Source organism: Cyphellophora attinorum (assembly GCF_001299255.1).
Source record: "Cyphellophora attinorum strain CBS 131958 chromosome Unknown Contig17, whole genome shotgun sequence".
Classification (NCBI taxonomy): Eukaryota; Fungi; Ascomycota; class Eurotiomycetes; order Chaetothyriales; family Cyphellophoraceae; genus Cyphellophora; species Cyphellophora attinorum.
In genome coordinates, this window is record NW_017253245.1 from 308,259 (window position 1) to 330,342 (window position 22,084).

A 22,084-nucleotide genomic window follows, 5' to 3' on the forward strand; every position below is an offset into this window, starting at 1 on the left:
AGACTGTCGCGAACGCCCGAACACGCCCTGCAGCCATTCAACGGGTCCCTCATAGCCTCGATACGCTGGTAGCTTGCACGAATACCCTATACTAGGCGTCATCAGTCCTCGTGTCTGGCCGTAGTGCTTTCACCACATCTTCAGCGGCATGTCCGCAACGGCATCGGGCTCATCAACGCAGCCAAATGGATCAGCCACAAATCGCAACCACAGCCAGGGCAACCAGGACAAGACATACACACCCCAACAAAAAGCAGAAGTGCTTAGGATACGAAAATGCAGTCCGACATCATTCTATGAGATTTTATCAGTCACCAAGACAAGTAGCGATGGCGAGATCAAGAAGGCATACCGGAAGATCAGTTTGTTGACACATCCGGACAAGAATGGCTACGATGGCGCAGACGAGGCGTTTAAGAGTATGTGCAGGATCTTGGGCGTATCTGGTAGTGGGCTAACCAGACTATAGTGGTGTCGAGGGCATTTCAAATATTGAGCGATGCTGACAAGAAGGCGCAATATGATCGAACTGGTGGTGATCCGGACAGTCGATTTGGCGCTGGTAGCCCGAGTGCGGGTGCCTCGCCATTCAGCGGATTTGCCAGATCACAGGGCGGAGGGCCTATGTTTAACGATGAAATATCACCAGAAGAGCTCTTCAATCGATTCTTTGGCGGCGGCGGATTCGGCGGCGGCCCATTTGGCATGCGTACGTACAGCGGGTCCAATTCATATGCGCTCAATGCTAACATTCGTACAGAGGGCGGGTTTGGTGGCCCACAGTTTGTATTTAACATGGGCGGAGGTCCAGGATTCACAGTACACCAGATGGGTGGCCGCAATCCTCGACGAAGACCGCGGAATGGCAACGAGCCAGAGCAAAGTGGGTCCGCATTGATGCAACTCCTACCGCTGCTACTTCTGTTCATCCTTCCCTTACTGTCGTCTTTATTCAGCGGGGAGGGCTCCTCAGGACCTGGATTCCGCTTCGACGCACCACAGCCACCAATGACCATGCATAGGGTCACACCAAAACACAAAGTCGACTATTACGTCAACCCGAAGGATGTCGATGGTTGGCAGGCCAGTAAACTTCGCGATCTCGACAAAAAAGCCGAGAACGAGTACATACATATCATGCAGTATCAGTGTGCAGACGAAACGCAGAGAAAACGGAATGAGATTCAGGACGCACACGGCTTTTTCTTTACGGATGAGGCTAGGCTGAAGAGGGCGCGAGAGAGAAGGATGCCGGCCTGCGAGAGACTCGACGATTTACGTGTGGTACGGAGGTACTGATCATGCTTAGAGCGCGTGGAGTTCAAATGAGGCATGACCTGTGAATGGAATTTGGCAGCGCTTTGGGGTCGCCGACAGGTAGTCATGTTGGTCAAACATCCCACTACTCGATGTCTGGCAATGTACAGAATTCTTTACATCTTCCAGAGGTCCGCTAGCACACATTTAAGTGAATCGGGTACTGCAGACCTGTAGTGACCCATAATCAGGCTTCACCAGTGGCTTTGGCCGCCTGAATGCGTTGCCTTATTGTCGGATTCCGCCTGCTTCTTCGGGCATCTGCGCCTGTTGGAGTACGCCCCACTTACGAGTCTGATGAGTGCCCGGGGTAGGTATGTAGTAGTACTTTACATTATTCATCCATATTGAGACCGCCATACATTGACTCTCCTCTCGACTTCGCCGTCGGATCTGTCGTTGCCTCTAGACACAACACCATGGCGGAGCCCAGCTCAGACGCGGACAAGGTATGACCACGTGTATGCTGCATGACTATACTGACGGCAGCAGATTCGCAACAAGCGACTGGCCAAACTCCAACAACAGTCCTCCACGCCCGCCGCCTCGCCTGAGAGCACCGATACGACCACCACCGAGGCGCAGTCATTGACAGCAGAGAATGCTCGATCTGCCTCACAGACACCATCGGTGGCTCCAGTGCCCGTACGAAAGATCCCAAGTCCGCCCACCTCGACAGCACCAGCCCCGATACGAATAACGCCCGCTGGTGTCACTCCGCAGAAACGAGACACAAATGGCCAGGAGCGCACAAGTTCAAGATCATCGAGTACAGCGCCTGCTAGGCCTGCAGAGACGCTGGAGCAGTATGAAGACCGGAGCCTTAAGTCAATATTCCGGCTGTCGCTAGATCCGTCACAGTCTCGAGATGCTGGTGGCAATACTGTCTTCCCACTACCCGGTCTGCGGGGAGAGCTCGAGGCAGATGGCAAAGAGTTGAGATTGAGCGTCGACAACCTGGAACAGGCCATCATGGAGGGTGGCCAGAATCTCGGCAAGGTCAAGACACACGACTGGCTACTCAGCTCATGGAAGCGGGTCAATCGAATACGGCGGACATTCAGGGACAAGACGATTGAGAACCCCAAATGGGACATCCTCACTGAGGCCAGACGGTTATGCATGAGCTGGACTATCTTCGCGCTCACGTTACCGGACATGTTTGGCCAGGAGTACAACGGTACAGCCGCATTTGCAGACCATTTACTAGCAGATGCAGACGAGGAAAAGGGCCTGGACGATGACTTCCTGACGGAACTTGTGAATCGCTTCGACGAGGACGAGAGTCTCAAGCCTGCGTTCATCGCTGCAATGGAGGAATTGAGCAGACGATTGGCCCGGGAAACGATGAACAGCGACTACCAGCGGTACACAGCCAATCTTCGGCGACTACTCCGATCAAAGGTGGTTGCAGCTGCTCTGGTAGAGTCAGAAACTTTCGTGAACCCGTCGGTACCGGCGTCGGTGATTGAAGCCCAGACATTCCTCGGTCCCTATTTCGCCATCTCGCCTCTACAAGCCGATGTCACCAAGCAGTACTTTCCAGGTCCGAAAACCCTGGACCCCAGTCGGATCAGAAATGCACAACAGGCACTGCAGCTGTCTCTTCGATCACACCAAACTGAATTGTTCGATATCATCAACACCCTTGTCCGCTCATCGCCGCAATGCCGAGAGAAAGTATTGGACTGGTTCGCATTCGTGGTCAACTCGAACCACAAGCGAAGAGCCATGCGAGTAGACATGAGCACCGTCTCGAGTGATGGCTTCATGATCAATGTCAACACATGTCTTGACCAGCTCTGCGAACCATTCATGGACGCTGCCTTCTCCAAAATCGACAAGGTCGAAGTTGCATATTTAAGGAGAAAATCGCGCGTCGACCTAAAGGATGAGACAAAGATCAATGCCGATCAGCATGAGTCTGATGCCTTTTACGGCCAGGTCGCTGAGGGCAAGAACAATTTCGTCTCCGAGTGTTTCTTCCTGACTGCTGCCGCTCACCACTACGGCATCGAAGCAATCCGGAACCGCATGAAGGACCTCGATCGCGAGCTCAAGCATATGAGCAAACAAATCGAACACTTCGAGACAGAACGGCACAAATATGTAAACAACCCCATGCAATTGCGGCAATTCGATACTGCCCTGCAAAAATTCAAGGACCAACACGACAAGGCGATGTCATTCAAATATGCCGCACAAGGCATACTGCTTGACGAGGTCTCCCAGGCACGGTCCATGCAATTCATGAAGTTCACCACAGTCTGGCTATTACGGCAGGTTTCGACCAATCGCAAGTACCCTGCTGAGCCATTGACACTACCTCTTGCGAAAGAACAGCCGGAAGACTTCAAATGCTTACCCGAATACTTCTTGGATATCATCAGCGGAAACTTTGGCTTCATCATGTACAATCTACCTCATGTCATCGCGCAACAAAAGCCGGCGGAGCTCATAATGCTCTGTGTAACTTTCCTCCACAACTCAGAATACATCAAGAATCCATATCTCAAGGCGTCACTGGTTACCATCCTATTTAGAGGAACGTGGACATGGCAACGTGGCGGTCAAGGCATCCTTGCAGACTTGTACAACAGCGAACCGTTTGCCATAAAACATTTATTGCATTCAATGATGAAATTTTTCATCGAAGCGGAGTTTATGGGAGGCCACGGCCAATTCTTCGACAAATTTAACGTCCGATACGAGATTTTCCAGATCATCAAATGCATATGGCCGAACACTATCTACCGCGACAAGTTGCTGAGAGAAGCTAAGGTCAACATCGAGTTCTTCGTTCGCTTTGTCAACTTGCTGCTCAACGACGTCACATTCGTCCTAGACGAGTCGTTCACCTCATTCCACTCAATCTACGAGCTAACGAACGAGCTGGCAACAGCAGGCACGACCTTGAATGAAGAAGAGCGTGGCACGAAAGAAGAGTCCTTACAAGCAGCAAAGGACAAAGCCAAATCGTACATGCAACTCACCAATGAGACGGTCGACATGCTCAAGCTCTTCACCGGAGCCCTCTCTGACGCCTTCACCATGCCCGAGATCGTCCAGCGTCTGGCCGACATGCTGGACTACAATCTAGACGCTATGGTTGGGCCCAAATCATCTACACTCAAAGTAGACAATCTCCAAGAATACAACTTCAACCCTCGCCAGCTCCTCGGGGAGATCATCGACGTTTACATCAATCTGCGCAATAAGGGTAATTTCGTGCTCGCTGTCGCTCGCGATGGACGCTCCTACAAACCGGGCAATTTCGCGCAGGCCGCCAAGATCATGGAGACGAAGGGGCTGAAGTCGCCTGAAGAGATCAAGACCTGGCACAGCCTGGTGCTTGCGATCGCCAAAGCCAAGAAAGACGACGACGATGCAGAGGCTGAATTGGGTGATATCCCGGATGAGTTCCTCGATCCGTTGATGTACACTCTCATGGAGGACCCCGTCATCCTGCCGGTATCCAAGACGGTTATGGATAGGAGCACTATTCGGAGTCATCTGCTCAGTGATCCGCACGATCCTTTCAATCGCGTTCCGTTGACGATTGAGGAGGTCTTACCTGGTGAGTTTAGCCTTTTCTATGCAAGAATATCACACATACTGACAAGCACGTCTAGCAACGGACATTAAGGAACAGATCGAGCGCTTCAAGCAGGAGCGAATCGGCGATAAGAAGAAAGGGTTTGTCGATACCGTTACCCAGGAGGCGCCGAAGCCCGAAGAGGCTGTCGAGATGATGGACACGACTGAGTAGAGAAGAAGTCGAAGGTCGCGACGGCTATCAGATGTGTTCACCCTGCACGAAGTCCTCACCATTGTTCTCCGGTTATAGATCTCTCGGCCGAACCCATCACTCTGCATTCAGAATGCCCAACGACATCTGCATGTTTTCATCGTGGCACAATCGAGGCACTTAGACGAGATCAGGCTTATGGACATGAATCCTGTCTTCTTCCACCAGGTAATAGATACAGTAGACAAACAGATCTGGCATCCGAGATGCCTTACGACCCATGTACACATCCAGCTCCTCACTTTATGCGTTCGCTCTTCAGAGCTTCTCCTGACCGCCACCACCACCATCCCTGTTGCCCTTGGCTTCCTCTGCCGTCTTAGTATACAGGGCCCTTTCCCTTACCCACTCTGCAATCTCCTCCCCACACAACCCCCTCACGCCCTCCCAGTCCCCCTTCCCCACGGCCTCTCTCACCAACGTACTACTCACCCCTCTCACATTCTCCCCCTCCAACTCCTCGTCATCCACCAGCTCAACCTTCTCCAACCACTCCTTCTCAAAGCCTTTGCCACTGATCCACTCTTTCTCCCCATCCTCCCTCTTCACCTGAAGATCCTCGGCCTTGCCGTTAGCCAGATCCCTCAACCAGTTCTCCTGTTGGGCTTTCGAGCCATACTTCCCGTCCTCGCCCCGTGCGCATGAGCGCGCGGATGCGGTGGTGTGAGAGGAAGGGTTGAAGGGCGGAGAGGGTGTGGTCGGGCGGGTAGTATTTGGGGTGGAAGATGCGGGTCAGGGTGTCGAAGCCTGTCAGGTGCGTTTGCTCGACTGGTGAGTCTGCTGATGTGGTGGTGAGGTTGGGCTGGCGGGAGTAGTAGATGCCGGAAGAGGAGATTGAGGCGGCTTTGTCCATGAAGTAGGGCTTTTTGGTGATCGCGATGTCGATTGGGATGGCGTAGGGCGATTTCTCGTCAGATACTGGTGGCCGTGCCCCATCTGAGGCTGCAGCGTCAGTCGCTGCTCCCTTGCTGGGCTGCTGTCCGCTGCTGTTGTTGCCGCTGGCGTCGGTATCGGCGTCATTCCTATCAAGTTGTAGCAATTGCCTACGCAAGTCCTGTGCCATGAGCACCATCATGACCAGCCGATCCGCGAAGTCCGCTGGCTTGGGTGCCTTGTCCGCGTTCTCGGTCGCGAGGAGCAGTATGAGCCGTTGCTCTGGGAAATCTCCTTGACTAGACCTGCCGTCCGAGGACGACGATTGGGTTGTCGAAGTCCGGCCTGATGTTGGGCGATGATGCTTGATAGAATCAATCACAGCAGCTTTCGCAACGCCAAGATGCGCGCGAGACGGTGGGTTGAAGCTCGAGTCTAGCACGAACAGCTTTTGGCATCTGTGGCGAGGATGGGAGTTTGTGTCGGTCGGTGGTATATCGGATGATGTTGGAGGCGGATGGGTGTAGATGATCCGGAACGTTTCCCTGGGGGCTTTGCTGAATTCTAGAAGGAGTTGTGAGAATTGCTTATGCAGCTTCTGCGTGGAGGGCATGATGTCGCTAGTCTGGAAATTGCTGTAGGTGTTATTGGAAGAGTCGCTGGGCTTGGACATCATTACGTCGGAGGTCTGTTTGCCTCTTCGCCCCGTCGATCACATTGGCAAGGCTCTCTTGCAAACATGCTAGGTCACGATGGTCTAGGGAGGGCGACTCGCTAAGGTCGAAGACAAGATGTATAAACCACACCGGACAATCTCTTGGACTCATGTCAGACCGGATGACAGGACACTTACAAGTCCGGATGACATATATTGGCCTCGGTGTCAAGCGATTCACTGCCTGAGTCGGACTGTGCAGTGGAACACCATCACCCGCCGAGCATCTTCCATTGCCTTCCTACAGCTACCGACTCATGGTTTGATAGGCAACCATATGCGTCTGGGGTTGTTTAGCAGACTTTGTACCGCATGTTGTGCGACTGAAGCACATATAGCTTTCGAATTCCTCCAGGTTCAACTCCTCTGTATTGTCCACTAAAAGTACTAATATACCTTTGCCTTCCGACTCTCTCAAAACTCCCATGGAGAACATCGCTCTCGCAAACACCATGCTACCTCCGCCAGACTTCCATCCCAGCTTGTCCGCTTCACTCTTTCTTTCCATCCGGTGTCAACCCAAATATCGCAGAGTGCGATCCTGGTGCCCCCGTCCCAGTCATCTTCGGGTGCTCCTCGCCCTGTAAAGCAGGATCTTTGGGGCCGCTCAGCGTCTTGTCCAGATCTGACCCCAAGTTGGCATTGCCCTTGGTTGGAGCATCGCCGCCGCCCTCGAGAGTGCGGGAGCCTTGAGTTGTGGCCGGCGAGTCGTTCGATGAGCTATCGGTAGTGCTGGACGTGGTGTCGGGCTTGGAGTCTGCGGAGCCAGTGCTGGTATGCTCAGTGGTGGTGGTGGTGTCTTCCTTGTTGCCGGTGCCGAGTAGGCTGTTGACGGTAGATTTTACGGTTTCCATGTTGAGCCTTGGGGGGTGAGTGGCCGAGGGTAGGTAGGCTGTGCGAGGTATGGTTTGCTCTGAAGGTTGGCTGACACTCTGGACTATGTACGAAGAAGTTTGGGGCTTGCAGTAAGAAGGACCTGCAGTAGTTATGAATACCTACCTACCAATTGCTGCCCCACTGACGCCATTTCTGGTCAGCAGGTAGATTCCCAAGAATCGGGGCGCACCTCGCGATGAGCTGCGTCATATGGCCCCAGGAACGGGCGGCACGATCTGGCCACAAGCAGGCAAGGCAGATCTGTTCGCCGGCGGACGACCAGGTTAGACGGCAACCGGCGCCAACTTCAGATAAGATATGGTAAGCGTGTAGTGGGGGGCTCAGAATGAGGGGTCGTCGAATCGCGAAAGCAACAACACGTGCTTGGAAGCGAATAAGCAAAAGACGGCAACGAATAGGTACAAGTGCAAAGCAGCGCGAAGCCATTCCGTCATATTTGCTTGTTGGTGCCAAACCCTCTGCGCGCCTTCCAAGAAATTGGATTTTAGCTGGATGTCGGAATTTCGGAAAGCTTGATCTTTGAAAGGTTGCTGGGACGGCAGGAGCGCTCTGGTGTCGGAGCATGCAAGACCGCCGAGTATATCACTAGAAAACGGCGGAGCATATCAAAGAAACGTGATAGAACGATAGTTTAGCATTGCGTTGAATTCGTGAACTGCGTACGGACGAATGCTGCTGAGATAATCTATCGTCTACCACGTCCGTGTGGGAAATAAGGGGGTGTTTGTGTGAACTTCAGAACACATTAGACGTTTTGATGAACAGATGCCTTGAGTTACACACATAATCGAAATGAAATATCCAACATCCAGAAGAACTTTCCTACATCTCCTTCTCCTTTGAATCCAATCCCTTGAATTCGATTCCTTGGTACAACTCCTTGTTCCTCTGTGCAGGTTTCGCGTTTATGCAACATCGCAAGCCCAGATGCCGTCCTCGCAGCCGCATCCCATCTTGGTGTACTTGCTGCTCATGAGAATGTCGGCGTGGCCGGTCTGACCAGCGTGGTTCCAGCCGATGGTCTGCTCGCCACAGTCCACGCTTCCTGGCTGGCTGACTTCGCACAACCACCCGCCGACGAAGACATGCTCGAACGACTCCATGTCAGGACTACCAGGTGCGAGGACCTGACCGAAAGAGCCAGGGTTGAGCTTGTGAGTGAGCGTGCCTTGAGCGGAGTTCGCGGCATCGACGGCATTGGCCTGAAGCTTGGCATCGAAATCGAGTGGGCGGACGCCTGCAAGAGCCAAGTACTTGTTGGCGATGGCCATGTAGTCTGAACCACCATCGTCACCAGCTGGGGGAGCTGGAGCAGCAGCAGGTGCGGACGGCGCAGGTGGGGCTGGGGCATCGCTCCAGTGAGTCTCCTCAGCAGGTGGCGCCGGAGGAGCAGATGTGGGTACGGTAGGTTCGCCAGTCCAGTATACAGTGTTGGTCTTGGTGACTAGAATCTCATTAGCAATGCGATCAGACATAAATCAATCTTGGTGACTCACCAGTGACGACACCACAGTCAGGGCCAGCGCCCTCACCACCCAGAACTGGCGTCTCGGGAGTTGGGGAGGGGCTGGGTACGTAGTCGGCCCAGTGAGTGGTAGTGGTCGTGGTGGAGGTCTCGCCACCCTCGACTGGGACGCTGGACTCATCGCCCCAGTAGTAAGCTGAGGTAGTGGTCGAAGTGGTCGCATCAGCAACCGGGCTGGTGGTAGAGCTTGTGTAGTCGGCCCAGGTGTAGCCGGTCGTTGTTGTGGTGGTCGCATCAGCGACTGGGCTGGTGGAGGAGGAAGTGTAGTCGCCCCAGTAATAAACGCCGGTAGTGGTGGTTGACGTCGTTGCATCAGCCACGGGGGAGGTGGAGGAAGTGTAATCGGCCCAGGTGTAGGCGGTAGTGGTAGAGGAGGTGGTCGCGTCAGCTACTGGCGAGGTGGACGAGGTGTAATCCGCCCAGGTGTAGGCGCTGGTCGTGGTTGAAGTGGTCGCGTCAGCTACTGGGGAGGTGGACGAGGTGTAATCCGCCCAGGTGTAGGCGCTGGTGGTCGTGGTCTCCGCGGGAGGAGCTGGCTTGGTGGGACCCTCGCCACCCTCGACCGGCTTGTCGGTAGGTGGGCTCGGCTTGTCGGTGGGAGTAGACACACCGCCCTCGACGGGCTGCGAGGTCTTGTCTTCCCATCCGTCGGCTGAGACCAATGCCAAGGAGGCGGCCAACAAAGCGATTGACTTGTACTGCATGCTGACGACTTTTCTATTTCCAAACGTTTAATTCGTACTGGATCGTGATGCTGTTGGTTTTGCTGCGGAACCTGTCCTTGGGAGCGAGAGCTACGGAGCGGAATCTACCGCTGAAGGAGATGCTGCGGAAAAACGAGAGTGGTAGTCGACGAGCGACCGTGTAAAGGAATGACTGCAGTAGCTGGACTGCGAAAAGACTGACAGTGAAGAGCACTGAACGAAAGGAGAGCCGCCTACTGCTACGGCTCGAGGTAGAGGTTTTGTAGCGGCAGCATTCGAGATTAGGGACACTAGTGCCATGGCCGGCGACCCACCTGTTGACGAGCTTGTGGTGAAATTTGAGGAGACTCAGCATCCACGATGATGTCCGGGCGGACAAACCAGGAGTTGCGGGCGTGCCCAGCAGTGACAAGACCGACTATTGGCTGAAGACAAGCCCATGGACGGTTGGGAGCGTCTCACTGGGAAACGAAGGTGAGCGATGAACAGTGCAAACGATGTTGGGTGTGGGCACCAAAAGGGGCGACGAGCCGAGACTTGGCACGAAAAGGGATTGGCTCCAGATGTCCACCTGGTCGCTTGGCTGCTCATGAAACACATCACTAGTACACTTCAGGAACATCTCATTTAAACACGGCGGCCTTTGATGGCCTTTTTCCTGTGCCCTGGTCGGAGGTTACATGGTCTTGACACCGACGATGATCTCGAAAACGCGAGACAAGTCGGATCTGCAAGCTATTGGCAAAGTGGTTTCGTCCTTGCTTGTGCCGTTGCATCTGTCCGACGACAATGAGGTGTGTAAATGCTTGCTGCGTTTGTCGGTTGTCTAGGGAGAGCCTGACAGCGACAGGGCAGTGATACTATCGCCTGACTCTTCCGATGACGGCTTGCTGGGTTGCGAAAGTCGCGAGGTCAGACAGCCGGCCATACGAACCACCTCAGACTCATTTCGCCTTTCCAAATGAGATTGAAACCATGGGTTGCTATTGCGACTGCACAGTCGGACCGCGTCATCGGCGCAACGACAAAGACTGCGTGGTACAGTGGTACTGTATGCTGTGTCGCACGCCATTCTTGTCATCCGCCGGGTCCTTTTGATTAACAACAATTGCTACTGCAGTCTCATTTACCGGTAGGACGCAAATAATAACGCGGCTTGAATATGTACCAAGCCCTTTTTTTCACGCTTGTCAGGGAATTGCCCTCAAACATCAGTCTCTGTTTGTATGAGATCACCTCCGGCCAAAGCCTTCCCCAGAGCTTTAAATTCCTAAGTACTCATTTCGCTGATGGGTCATCTCCATCTCGACATTTGACCATGCCTTTGGCCCCTCAGGTTCTGGCAACAGGTTCAAAACCAGCCTTAATTTCAAGGTGCTTGATGCTCGCTGACCTCACTAAACAACTTCAACAACGGCGCCTGAAGGGGTGGCCTCGTGCTCAATCTGCCGCGTCAGTATCTACTCTCCTGTGTCTGCCGGCTGTCCACATCTATACCGTTATGCGATGATCTTCAACGCTACGCAAGCCTTCAATATTCAATCTCTGCTGGGAAATCCTAGTCGCTAGCTTGCGTACCATTACCTTCGCTTACCGTCCACTTACATGAAGCTGCCACTTGCGGCTGTCTGGAGTCTGGAGTGGTCATTGCGCAACAGTCCGGAAATATCTTCCTGAGACGCCAGACTGAGTTCAGAGGCCTGACAGACATGTCCAGATCGCATACTATCCGAGTAAATGGAGGCTGTAGTGTCCGGCTGACTGTACACCTGCCTTCACTCGGAGTCAGTATGGAGGCCTTCGACCCGTTCTCTGCTGTCACAATATCAGTCCCCTCGAAGGCCTGGCACGATCGCAACTCTAGTTGCTTGCTCATGAGAAAACGTCGAGTGTACACGGTCGAAGTCTACTTGCAAGAAGCGTTTGATCGGCCGTGGTCATCCCCTACGGCTGGCCGGGCGGCTCTTCGATCTCATTGAAGGACTCATGTCGCCTGTGGACAGGTAAGTGTAGCGTAATGAGGTCGAACAATGGCCTGTCACCTTGTGGGTGATCTGGCCACAGCCCGATCCGCACTGATCGTGCGGTCGAAGTCATGCAAGTGTGCAGATCTGCGAAATACGACATACGACTCATGAAGTGGCCGGTGATGGACGTGAAAGGCTCAGACCATCGAAACAATTTTGATCTACGCCGCGCCAGATCAATGTACCAAAAAAGTTCGAAGAACGTGGCTGCCTGGTGTGGCGCAAAAGTCAAGCCACATGATCTAGATCGTATGAGGCCTAGTATGCAGATCAACGTCATCGTCACTGCCCCGCTATGATGAAGTGAAGGAGTCCAAACAGGCGCAACACACATAGAAATTCTGTCCCTTGTTTGCGTCTTCCATCAATCAATAAAATCGACTACTTCTCTCATAACTCGAACAAGAGACCACACAAGTATTGTGAACTGATTCCTCACATATCGAAACCTATCAATATGTCTACCACCGTCCACGTCTCAGGCATCTCGCACGAGACAAGCGAAAAGGAAGTGAAGGACTTCTTTTCATTCTGTGGCAAGATCACTTCGCTGTCCATCAAGCCCGAGTCCGACGCCAGCGATGCCTCAAAGTCAGCCACCGTGACCTTTGAGAAGGATACCGCGGCCAAGACAGCCCTCCTCCTCGACAACACCCAACTCGGCAAGTCTCAAGTCCACGTCACCACAGCCGGCACCATAGACGATGTTGCACACAAGGCAGGCGCCGCAGTGTCCTCCTCGACCGGCGATGACCACATCTCACAAGAAGACAAGCCAAGATCACGAATCGTCGCAGAGTATCTCGCTCATGGCTACACGCTGTCCGACAATGTGATCCAGTCCGCCATTTCCATGGACCAGAAGCACGGCATCAGCCAGCGATTCACCGCAGCATTGACAAACTTCGACAACAAGACCAAAGCGAGCGACAAAGCCGCTGCTGTCGACAACAAGTACGGTGTGACAGAAAAGGCTTACAGTGCATGGGGTAGCCTGAACACGTATTTCGAGAAGGCACTCAACACGCCTACCGGCCAGAAAGTCAGACAATTCTATGTCGAGGGCGACAAGCAAGTCAGGGATGTGCACAACGAAGCTCGCAGACTGGCAGATCTCAAGAGCGGCAAGACCCACGAGCCAGAGGCGGTCCCGGGCTCAGACAAGACTGTTTGTAAGTGTGGTGGCTCCGAGGGTGTCTGCGGTTGTGCCCCAGGTAGGTCTCGTTCTTAATCACTGCAGCCCATGGCGTACTAACAAATCTCCAGGACACTGCAACTGCGCAAACTGCGCCAAGAGCGATGTTGGCGACAACCAGCCAGTACCAGTGAAAAACACCGAAAAGACGGTCTGCAAATGTGGTGGAAGCGATGGGAACTGCCCATGCGCACCTGGCCACTGCGCTTGCTCGAACTGCGCCAAGTCATCCACGTCTGCAACCTCCGAGGCCAAAGAGGCCGCTCAGGCGTCGGGTCAGCAACTGCCAGCAGGTAGTGTCTGAGGATGAGCAAGAGCATCAACAGTCTCGCTAGATGATAGAGGACCGCAGCATGACAGGCGATCGGGTTCGGCACGTGTCACGTATCGATCCCATACTGTATGAGTAGTTTCAACAGCAATGGAGGCTTTCTCAAATATATGTGTTCTTCTTCTTGCGTATGCCCACTCAACCCTCGTACCGAGCAGAGGTGTTCATCTGATATGTCTTCATCCGATGCAATGATGATTGCTGGAGCTGCGAGTCAACTAACGCTCACAAAGAGCCGCACTCACTCCTTGTGAGATGAACTGCTCAGCGGAGGCAGACGTGGCCAAGGGGGTAGTTGATAGAAGCCAAGCCGGTTGACTAAACAGTTGGGCAAATATTGCGTCGGATGACACGCCTGGCGATAGCAGACCGGATGACTAGTATTCCAGCACACGACCGGCTTACCGAGCATTCCAAAGAACGTATCTGTTGCCGGGTGACAAGTTTCCCACTTGAGATCGAGAGCTCCTACTCCCGCAACTATGCCAGTGGGTGCCATAGGATCGAGGTGCCGGTGAATATAGGACGGAAGAACGGATAATTAACAAAGAGCTATCGATACGTTTCACAGTACAAAGAGCACGTAAACAAGTTATGGATAGTTTTGATCGTTAGAGTATCCATACATCATCAAGTCGTAGTAGGACGAACTCCAGCCTGTCGCTCTTCAGGCATTCGCTTGCTATGCTATCCCGTGCTAGAATCGCTCATAATCCTCACAATCGGATCAAGTCAATCTCGCTGAAATCAGGCGGCGCACCACTGTACACACACCTTCCCTTCGAATCCAGTCCCTGCCGGACGTTGCTCACCCACAGATGTCGACTGAACCGGCCCATCCGCTTCACTTCGTCATCACTGACCCCGAGCTCATCCCTCGGTAGCCAGATGACCGGTCGTCGAGCTCGCAGCGCGCTATGCTGAAACGCTCTCTGGACCAAAGCATCTCGCTCTTCGGGCGTGAGGTCCTCCAGTTCGTCGTTGCGGCCAGCGTACAGCGCATCTGCAAGCTGATTCCGCGCATTGCGCTGCGCCTCGATGTCTTTCTCGTCGCCCGTCAAGGGGTTGAATGCGTTGATCTGGTCCAGCACTTTTCTTGGCGGAGACTTGCGTCTTGTGTTATGGCCATCATGATGTTGATCATCTGCAAGTTCTGAGTACGAATCTGACCTGCCTCTGACCCGCGAATGGCTCTCGTTGCCACCGAATTGGCTTGATCTGCGATTTCGAGCATTGTCTCGGTCAGCCCAGGACGACTTGCGGCTCTCGCGCGTAGGCACTTTCAACAAAGGCGCCGCCGTCTTTTTGGCGGCCTTCTTGAGTATCTGAAAACCCTTGCTTTCTTGGTCGATGCTCGCCATGATCTCCGGGTTCTGGAACTCGTACGGCTCGAGCTCAGGTATACCTTGAGAGTCGCGTTTCGATAGCCGTCTCTGCTTGTCATCTTCGATGTTACGAAGCTCATGTTCTTCGAGCTGGTCGTTCTCGGCACGCTCGCGGCGCTCGTTGTCTTCAAGTCGGTCTTCTAAGTCTTCGCTTTCTCTGTCCCAGTTCTCCTGTCGGTGCTTCTTGCGCATGACCAGCGCGAATTCTTCGTCTCGGCGCACAGCATCGTCCTCCAGCGTGATCGGAAGATATCTGAACAGCGGACTGAAGGCTTGATTGAGGAGATACTGATATATGCCCGTGAGGATAGTAACGACAATCATTGCAATGGCCTGTCCTTCGCATGCAACGTTATCGTTCTCATCTCGAACGAGGAAGAACATTCCGATCAGCGCGATTTCCATCATATAGACGCCCACGAAGGTCGTGTTGATGGCATTCGGATACAGCAAACCGCCGGTATCCATGGTGAAGCGTGTGACGTAAAGCGTGTTGTATCGGTAGACAAACCAGAACAGCGAGAAGGTAACGATGTTGAAAATCAGGATCAACGGCGCGATGACCGAGTAGATTAGACCAATGCATGCCAAATTCGTGTAGACTGGGAAGAAGGTACCCCACTGAACGCTGGACAAATTGATCTGGCGTTTGAACTTCGAACGCGCCGTGCTGTCAAATATTGGGGCTAGAATGAACCATCCGACCAGAGCTCCGACTTGCAATAATGCTCCAGAGCTGACTGACAAGGCCTGCAGAAGCATGTAGGAGATAAAATAGTTGCTTGCTTTTGGTATCGATTGGCCCAAGAGTTGAGGAATGTTGGAAATCCCCTCGATACTGGTCCAGGCCGAGATGAATTGGACTGCAGACGATGCAATAGTGACAACGAAGAAGATCTGTACGAAGAGGAAGAAAAGGTAGTACTTCTGGACCGATAGTTCAACCATCATCCCTGACTGCAATCCTTGCGTCTTCGACAAGAAGCGCAAGATCAGTGGCAGCAGGAACAACAATAAACCCAGTAAGGCTGCAGGCAGCACACCTTGAAGTACACTTCGGAACCACGCTGGTATCGCCAGAACCCAACGTAGCCAACTATAGGAGTGCGCCGCAGTGGTGAGTTGAGATAGGGCGGATGTGAACGCCACAGGAATAGCCCACAAGATGATCATGCCCACAACAATGACGAAGACTGCTGTAGTGCGAATGTAACCTTGCCACCAAGGTATTGACATGTTGTCCCAAATGACATCGTTAGGATCAATTTCGACGACACGTGGAGCCATTTGCTTCGGAAGGTGGTGACTCAGTGCCTGGCAAGCCATGTGCGCAGCACCTGATGGTTGAATTGGATGAAGGCTGAATTCATGAGTGGAAATCGCTCAGGGTTGGCCTGGTCGTCCTCGATCTCGACGTTAAGCTTAGCAACCTGTTCGCGACAGTAGCGAATGGTTTCAACCTTCTGACCAAGGAAAGGTAGCGCAAACATCCACTGCCATCCGAATATGGGAAGCCGCATAGTGTCACGATCCTTTTCAGTCAAGTATCGTCTCCAGACGCCGTCTTCAGGGTCATGCGTGAACTCGTCTTCGAAGGCAGAAGGATAATCTACGGGCTCTTTGGGCTCAGACGTCAGCCCAATTGTACGCTTGAACTTTGCAAATCCAGTGAGAGGTGGCTCTGGCTGGGGATTCTCTTTGCCAAGAGTGCTGCCCTGAGAGCCAGAATGCCTAGTATGGTCTGCTTTATCGAATTGCTGTGTCCCTGTTCTGCTGGCGACGCCATGGGCAGAGGCGTCCTTGGCACCATGAGTGGCACGGGTGGTCCCGAAAGTCTTTTCGTTCTTGGATTGTGGGCTGTTGGGCAATGGCTTCCGGAGAATTCGGCTGTGATCTCTCCTGGTGTCGAAGGCCTGCTTGCTGTCATTCTCAGTCGCCATAAAACCGTTAGTAGTATCAATCGTCTCATTAATGTCTTTGTTGACACCACGAATGCCGCCGAATATGCCGCCAGTGACCTTGCCGAGCCCATGCTTGACGGCCTCGATGCCTTCACCAACGATGGGTATTGGGACAGTCCTCTTCTCGTGTTGCGTTTCGGCGTTCTGCTCGTCAAGGGACGATACTATGGACTCGTGGTCACCGCCGAGGGCCTCAGAAACAGTGTGATTAACCTGATGAGGATTGTTCGAGTCCAATCCTTGGCTGCTAGCAACCTCACGACCAGCAGCATCCTTGACGGCTTTACGACGCTGTTTCTCATCCTTGGAGAGTTTCTTGCCTGCTTGCTTCTCCGCCTTAGCCAGGTTCTCCTCATTTTTCTTGAAGCATTTCTTGATGAGGTCGGTTTCTGCAGCCTCAAGCTTCGATGCGAACTTGTCTCGCTTCTTGATCTTGTCGCTTAGCTCGTCGAAGTTTCTGTTGATCCAGATGTTTCTCAGGCCACCTGGGAATACATCGTAGAGTCCGTCCAGGGCTTCCACGGTGCACCACTTTGCAGGAATGGAGCTGACAAGGACAGTGGTCGCAGATGCTCGAAGACGATGTTGTGGCGAGGTCATATATGCCTGCCTCATTCGGACGTAACCTCTGAGCTCGTCAAAGGCCACATAGCAGAAGTAGATGATGAGGGAGCTCGCCAGCAGCCAGTGGGCCCAATAGCGTCTCGTATGTTTGGGAGACACGTTGCCCCATGCCAGCACATCGAGACCTGTGACATTCAAAGCGTTGTCGTCTTGAGGATTGCGCAACGCCCATTGACCACCCCTGCCACCGACTGCGTTCAGGGGCAGTAATATAGGTATTATCACACATGCTGCCGGTACAAATATCTTGAGTAAGGTGCGTAGGTATCTCAGAAAGAAGTAGGCGTCAAGACCACACTTCTCTACGAACTCGGAGTTTGAAGTCTTCAGGACTGGTTTGATCCATTTGAACCAGCCCGGTGTGACTGGTGCTGTTCTTTCTCGTTCCGGGACAAGGAATGTTCTCGGTTGGTATATTCGTGCGAATCGATCCTTGATGAGAAGGAAGATGGCAGCTTGAACTGCAAATAGGGCGATGGCAGTGATGAAGGAGGCTGCGAACTGTGCGGCGGAGAGCCCTTGCTTGTTCGTCACGCCGTTCTCGGCGTCCGCACTATTAAACGTGGAGTTCAAAGCAGACATATTGAATGAGGCCTCAGACTGTCTTATTGATATCTGGTAAACATGATTGTCTTAGGAACTGTCAGGTATCAAGGATGGATCTCGACGTTGTAGGTGGTAGTCACTGCCGAGTGCCCTTAGGCGTGTGCACCACCGCAACCGAAATGTTATTCGACGTGGGAAAGAACGTTTGGTGAAGCTTGGGGGAAACGTGCAAGAAAGTCAATGATCTTGAAGGTGCTTCCCTGTCTGCAGACCATGAGCTATGAACGTCAAGGTCGCGTGTAAGCGAGACGGGCTGTCTGTTCGCAGGCATAGGAAGCGACAAACGCCCAAATTTCTGGTGTTTGATCTTGCAAACCTTGGAAAAGCGTTTAACGGCCAAGATCCACGCATTGCCAGTGACGTCGGGGCTTTCAATTCGAGATGAAACGCACGAGCTTATTCGCTACTAGCGAGTCGCGACGCGTTTCCCCCGGCATGTGGTACGGGCCAGCGCCACGCCTAAGCTCGGCTGAGTATAGCTGGACGTCGCTACAATCTTAGGTGCATGAGCCACACATGGCATTCATCATCGTGCTTGGAGCTCAGATCTGACATTTCATCTGACAGGCGGTAAGGCACGAGGCTGCCACGTACTTTTGGACAACACCAAGGGGAAGTACAACCATCAACGTTTAATGACTATGCTTGCGTCAGTGGCCTGCGTGTCGGAGCTTGCGGTAAAAGGACATGAGTTCCAGTAAGTCACGAAGTATCATCGCTGCCAGGTGGGCTTTAGCGTCCCTCTGATACTAATGTCATACCTATGGTAGCGTTGTAAGTTCACATGATAACTACCCGTATGAGTACCTGTCTACCACAGTTTCGTGGATGGCCATTGTCACACAGAAGCTAAGGTATTGACCGACGCTCTGCATGAATATGCGATCTGGGATCGTTGCCCACCTACTAGGTGCCCTGAGAAGTTCAGATTTGTCCATGCTAGCCTGCCCGATAGCGTACCTCGCTGTTCTGAGTTCGTCTGATCATGATGAGTGCGCTCTTTCACCTGACCCATCATCTAAGATCCCTAACGAGAACATCAACGTGCTCACGACCTCCTGTATTGTGGAGGGGCCTTTGCTGAGCAGAAATTGTCGTTTGCAGTAAGTTGGGCAAGATATTCATGTGTATCTGTCGTAGTGCCATCCCTGTGAATCAACTATGCTGCCTTCGAGCCCTTCACATGTCGAATTCTTCTCATGGACATGGAACGAACACGGACCTATCCACTCGTTTAGATCATTATCCGCAGCCTCGCGGAACAGGGCGGAAGCCAGCACGCTCATGTATTCCTTGCTCAGATTCGCAAACTCCTTGAAAACGTCCGTCTGTATGAAGTCGGGCCAGGTGCCGCTCTCCCGAGCGCTGATTTGCAAGGATGCAGTAGCGAGCCTTCGAAGTGGATCATGTGCGGACTCGCAATTCTCGAGGATATAGATCAAGTCTTGGACGCCAATATTGACCTTCTGAAGTGCCCAACGGATGATGTTGATGGTCAGATTCTGAAGCCGTTCCGCACTGAGTCTTCGAGCCAGGAGATGAGTCTTGAGCATTGTGCGAAATCTCTGGGCGAACTTGTCGGGCGGAGTGTGTTTCGCTGTGTGGTCTATACCATCGAGAAGCCGGAAAGAGAATTCTCCCTGCAGTATGTAGTGCAGCAGTTGATCGAAAGCATCGGCATCAAAGTCAGGCGATCGTAAGGTGCTCTGGTTCCCAGCGACTTCTCCACGATCGTCCAGCATCGTCGAGAAGTATTCGAACTTGCGCAGGAGGTGTGTATGCATGTAGATTGCTTCTGAATCTTCCCCAATGGAATCTCCGTGAGCTGTGTCCACTGCATCCAGCGAACTGCCACACTTTCGCCAGAATCAGAAGAATGGCTGTCATTCTCGGTTCCCAGACCGGCTCCGGCGGTGGATTGCTGCTGATTCGTAGCCTGTGCAGCATCAGCTGCTTCGATTGTGTCGGGAAACTTGTGCGACCGACATCCATACTCGCATACAGGAGTCTCCGTGTGCGTGTGCCAGATCTTGCAAATATCCTCGTCGCGAGCGAGTTCTATTTTGTCTTGATGCAAACTGAGAGACCTGAGCACGAGCTCCATGTTCTCCATGCTCTTAGCAGCAAAGGGCGACCAGAAGGACTCCTTCTGCATGGTTTCCCAACTCTCGCTGTTCTTGTAGAAGAACTCCAGCCTTATCGACAGGCACGCCAATCTATAGAGAGGATCGTGAGGGTCTTGCTCGTCGAAAGCTTGCTGCAATTCTTCGGGTCCCCATGCGCAGTTGTCGAGCGTGATGCGTAGACAGTCTATTGCGTAATTCTGGAGCTCTTCAACACAGAACTTCTTGGCCATGAGATATGCTTTGTGAATAGCCGCAAAGTTGCCCTGGAGCGGCTCGGGGAACTTTTCGTTGTGTTCAGCGACGTCGCAATCGTGCACGTCCTGGATGATGTTGTACTCGAATTGCTTGGTGTAGAGCCAGTAAAGTAGCTGCGAGAAGCCCGCCGGATCATCTTCTGGCAATCGTATGGTGTTTTCACGGGCTTCTTTCATACCAACCCTCATACAATTCCGGAAGAACGGGAAACGACACAGGAAGTCTGTGTGTACCGTAAATCTCTCCTCTCCAGGTCCGACCAGAACATTCGTCAGCCGAGCGAATGGTGATGTTGCTTTCGCCAGTGAAATGACGGGTGACTCCTGCGAAGTGGAAGTCTCCATCTTCTGTGACAAGCAGGTGACTGCAAAATCTGCCTGGGGTTATTCGGCTGTGCCAGGTATGACTGACCCCGTGTGAGCTGGGCGCAGGAGACTGCGACCGTAGTGTTGTGAGAGTAGTGCCTATGTATATAAGTATTGCTGACGACGAGGCGTTGGCTCCAGGCGATGCGTTGCCGCCTTCACTTTGTTCGCGACTTCACCGTGTCACCCTGAAAGGCCACTTCATCGGTGATGTGTAGCTCCGTCATCGTGTCTCGAAAGGACGAGCGCATCTGTGTTACTCCTTGCCGTAAACGTCGGTCATCGCAGGTGGCTTCGTGATAAGCGGGCGGGGAGTGCTCAGATTACTATCTCCTCCAGGGAAGGCTGTAGGTACAGTATGTGGGGGCGAAACAACGAGACACAGCCGTACTAGAGCATGAAGTACTTCGGGCCGTGATTGCTGGCCGCTCGAGCTTGCTCGATTGGGCTTGGAACCCCCAGATCAAGCCGCATGTAGCAATCGGTGCCTATGGTGTGCGTCTTGTCGCAGGCTCTGCTCCTGCTCGGGAGCTCGGATGCTCGCTTGTCGTTGATGCTCGGCCGTGCGTTTGTCGTCTCTGTTAGCAATGTCTGACCTTGTATGAGGTCGATGAATCTCCTAATGAGAGCGCTAGCCTGATCATCGCTCACCCGTCTACTGGAGGACCGCTGTTACCCATTCCAACGACAAGACGCCTGCTCAGATGATCAGACGGGCATAGTTGTAAATCATGGAAACGGAAGGCGATCAGTCGAGGAAATAAAGTCCAATGGGGCACGGTTGCATCATTCGGCGGCCACGGCGTCCCTCGAGTCGGAGGCTTATGCATTGCCAGATCACCGCCGTTACCATCTGACGCTCACAGTTGACATCTGAATGCAGGCCGATTCTTTGTTGGATGACAAAGGTCAGACCCGCATGGTTCATGTCTTCTCGACAGAGACTCAGGGAGCCACCGACCACCACGGATGTCCTCTCCAGTTGTACGTTCTGCGGGACGAAGACGGACATCTGCTACTATGCCACTCCATAGTACGGATCGTTAACTTCCGCATCGCGTGTGGCAGATGCCAGGCCGCAATGGTAACGGAACGGACAGAAAGCAGTATTTTGAAAAGCGCAATAGGTGTCGTTCCCAGAGGTAGTGCAGGTCGACCTCAGCGCTCGTGGCTCGATCGGACGTCGTTCGTCGCTGCATTGACGAAAGGACGCCAGCTGAGGTGATGGAGCATGTACCGAGACAGAGTAAGACGTCTATGCACCCTGAGATGGAGGTCGAGAAGAATCAGCCACCTTTGGCTCATCCCGCGGCTTATCCCACGCCGGTCGCCTTACGACAGGGGCACAAGGCAACCACCTGGACTTCGGA

The 22,084-nt window shown here is 53.1% G+C and overlaps 9 protein-coding genes across 9 annotated transcripts; 3 read left to right on the forward strand and 6 right to left on the reverse strand.

Annotated features, from left to right (window-relative positions):
• Nucleotides 1-148: 148 nt before the first annotated feature.
• On the forward strand, nt 149-1,299 carry AB675_5827 (putative J domain-containing protein; the record flags this gene model as incomplete). Its single annotated transcript, XM_018146067.1, has 3 exons — nt 149-419; nt 470-709; nt 761-1,299. The coding sequence occupies 3 exons, from the start codon at nt 149-151 to the stop codon at nt 1,297-1,299; spliced, it is 1,050 nt and encodes a 349-aa protein (XP_017998811.1).
• A 437-nt stretch (nt 1,300-1,736) lies between these two features.
• On the forward strand, nt 1,737-5,086 carry AB675_5828 (Ubiquitin conjugation factor E4; the record flags this gene model as incomplete). The annotated part of the gene is made up of 3 exons (XM_018146068.1): nt 1,737-1,766; nt 1,810-4,894; nt 4,950-5,086. The coding sequence occupies 3 exons, from the start codon at nt 1,737-1,739 to the stop codon at nt 5,084-5,086; spliced, it is 3,252 nt and encodes a 1,083-aa protein (XP_017998698.1).
• Nucleotides 5,087-5,383: 297 nt separating this feature from the next.
• AB675_5829 (putative nicotinamide mononucleotide adenylyltransferase) lies at nt 5,384-6,671 on the reverse strand (the record flags this gene model as incomplete). The annotated part of the gene is made up of 2 exons (XM_018146069.1): nt 5,384-5,689; nt 5,745-6,671. The coding sequence occupies 2 exons, from the start codon at nt 6,669-6,671 to the stop codon at nt 5,384-5,386; spliced, it is 1,233 nt and encodes a 410-aa protein (XP_017998733.1).
• Nucleotides 6,672-7,204: 533 nt separating this feature from the next.
• Nucleotides 7,205-7,567, reverse strand: AB675_5830 (uncharacterized protein; the record flags this gene model as incomplete). The annotated part of the gene is made up of 1 exon (XM_018146071.1): nt 7,205-7,567. The coding sequence occupies one exon, from the start codon at nt 7,565-7,567 to the stop codon at nt 7,205-7,207; it is 363 nt and encodes a 120-aa protein (XP_017998780.1).
• Nucleotides 7,568-8,515: 948 nt separating this feature from the next.
• Nucleotides 8,516-9,839, reverse strand: AB675_5831 (uncharacterized protein; the record flags this gene model as incomplete). The annotated part of the gene is made up of 2 exons (XM_018146072.1): nt 8,516-9,054; nt 9,107-9,839. The coding sequence occupies 2 exons, from the start codon at nt 9,837-9,839 to the stop codon at nt 8,516-8,518; spliced, it is 1,272 nt and encodes a 423-aa protein (XP_017998751.1).
• A 2,484-nt stretch (nt 9,840-12,323) lies between these two features.
• Nucleotides 12,324-13,365, forward strand: AB675_5832 (Protein vip1; the record flags this gene model as incomplete). Its single annotated transcript, XM_018146073.1, has 2 exons — nt 12,324-13,080; nt 13,133-13,365. The coding sequence occupies 2 exons, from the start codon at nt 12,324-12,326 to the stop codon at nt 13,363-13,365; spliced, it is 990 nt and encodes a 329-aa protein (XP_017998719.1).
• Nucleotides 13,366-14,108: 743 nt separating this feature from the next.
• Nucleotides 14,109-16,013, reverse strand: AB675_5833 (uncharacterized protein; the record flags this gene model as incomplete). Its single annotated transcript, XM_018146074.1, has 1 exon — nt 14,109-16,013. The coding sequence occupies one exon, from the start codon at nt 16,011-16,013 to the stop codon at nt 14,109-14,111; it is 1,905 nt and encodes a 634-aa protein (XP_017998687.1).
• Nucleotides 16,014-16,084: 71 nt separating this feature from the next.
• Nucleotides 16,085-17,944, reverse strand: AB675_5834 (uncharacterized protein; the record flags this gene model as incomplete). The annotated part of the gene is made up of 1 exon (XM_018146075.1): nt 16,085-17,944. One exon carries the CDS (start codon nt 17,942-17,944, stop codon nt 16,085-16,087), a length of 1,860 nt encoding a protein of 619 aa, XP_017998658.1.
• Nucleotides 17,945-19,089: 1,145 nt separating this feature from the next.
• Nucleotides 19,090-20,693, reverse strand: AB675_5835 (uncharacterized protein; the record flags this gene model as incomplete). The annotated part of the gene is made up of 2 exons (XM_018146076.1): nt 19,090-19,769; nt 19,826-20,693. The coding sequence occupies 2 exons, from the start codon at nt 20,691-20,693 to the stop codon at nt 19,090-19,092; spliced, it is 1,548 nt and encodes a 515-aa protein (XP_017998864.1).
• Nucleotides 20,694-22,084: the final 1,391 nt, after the last annotated feature.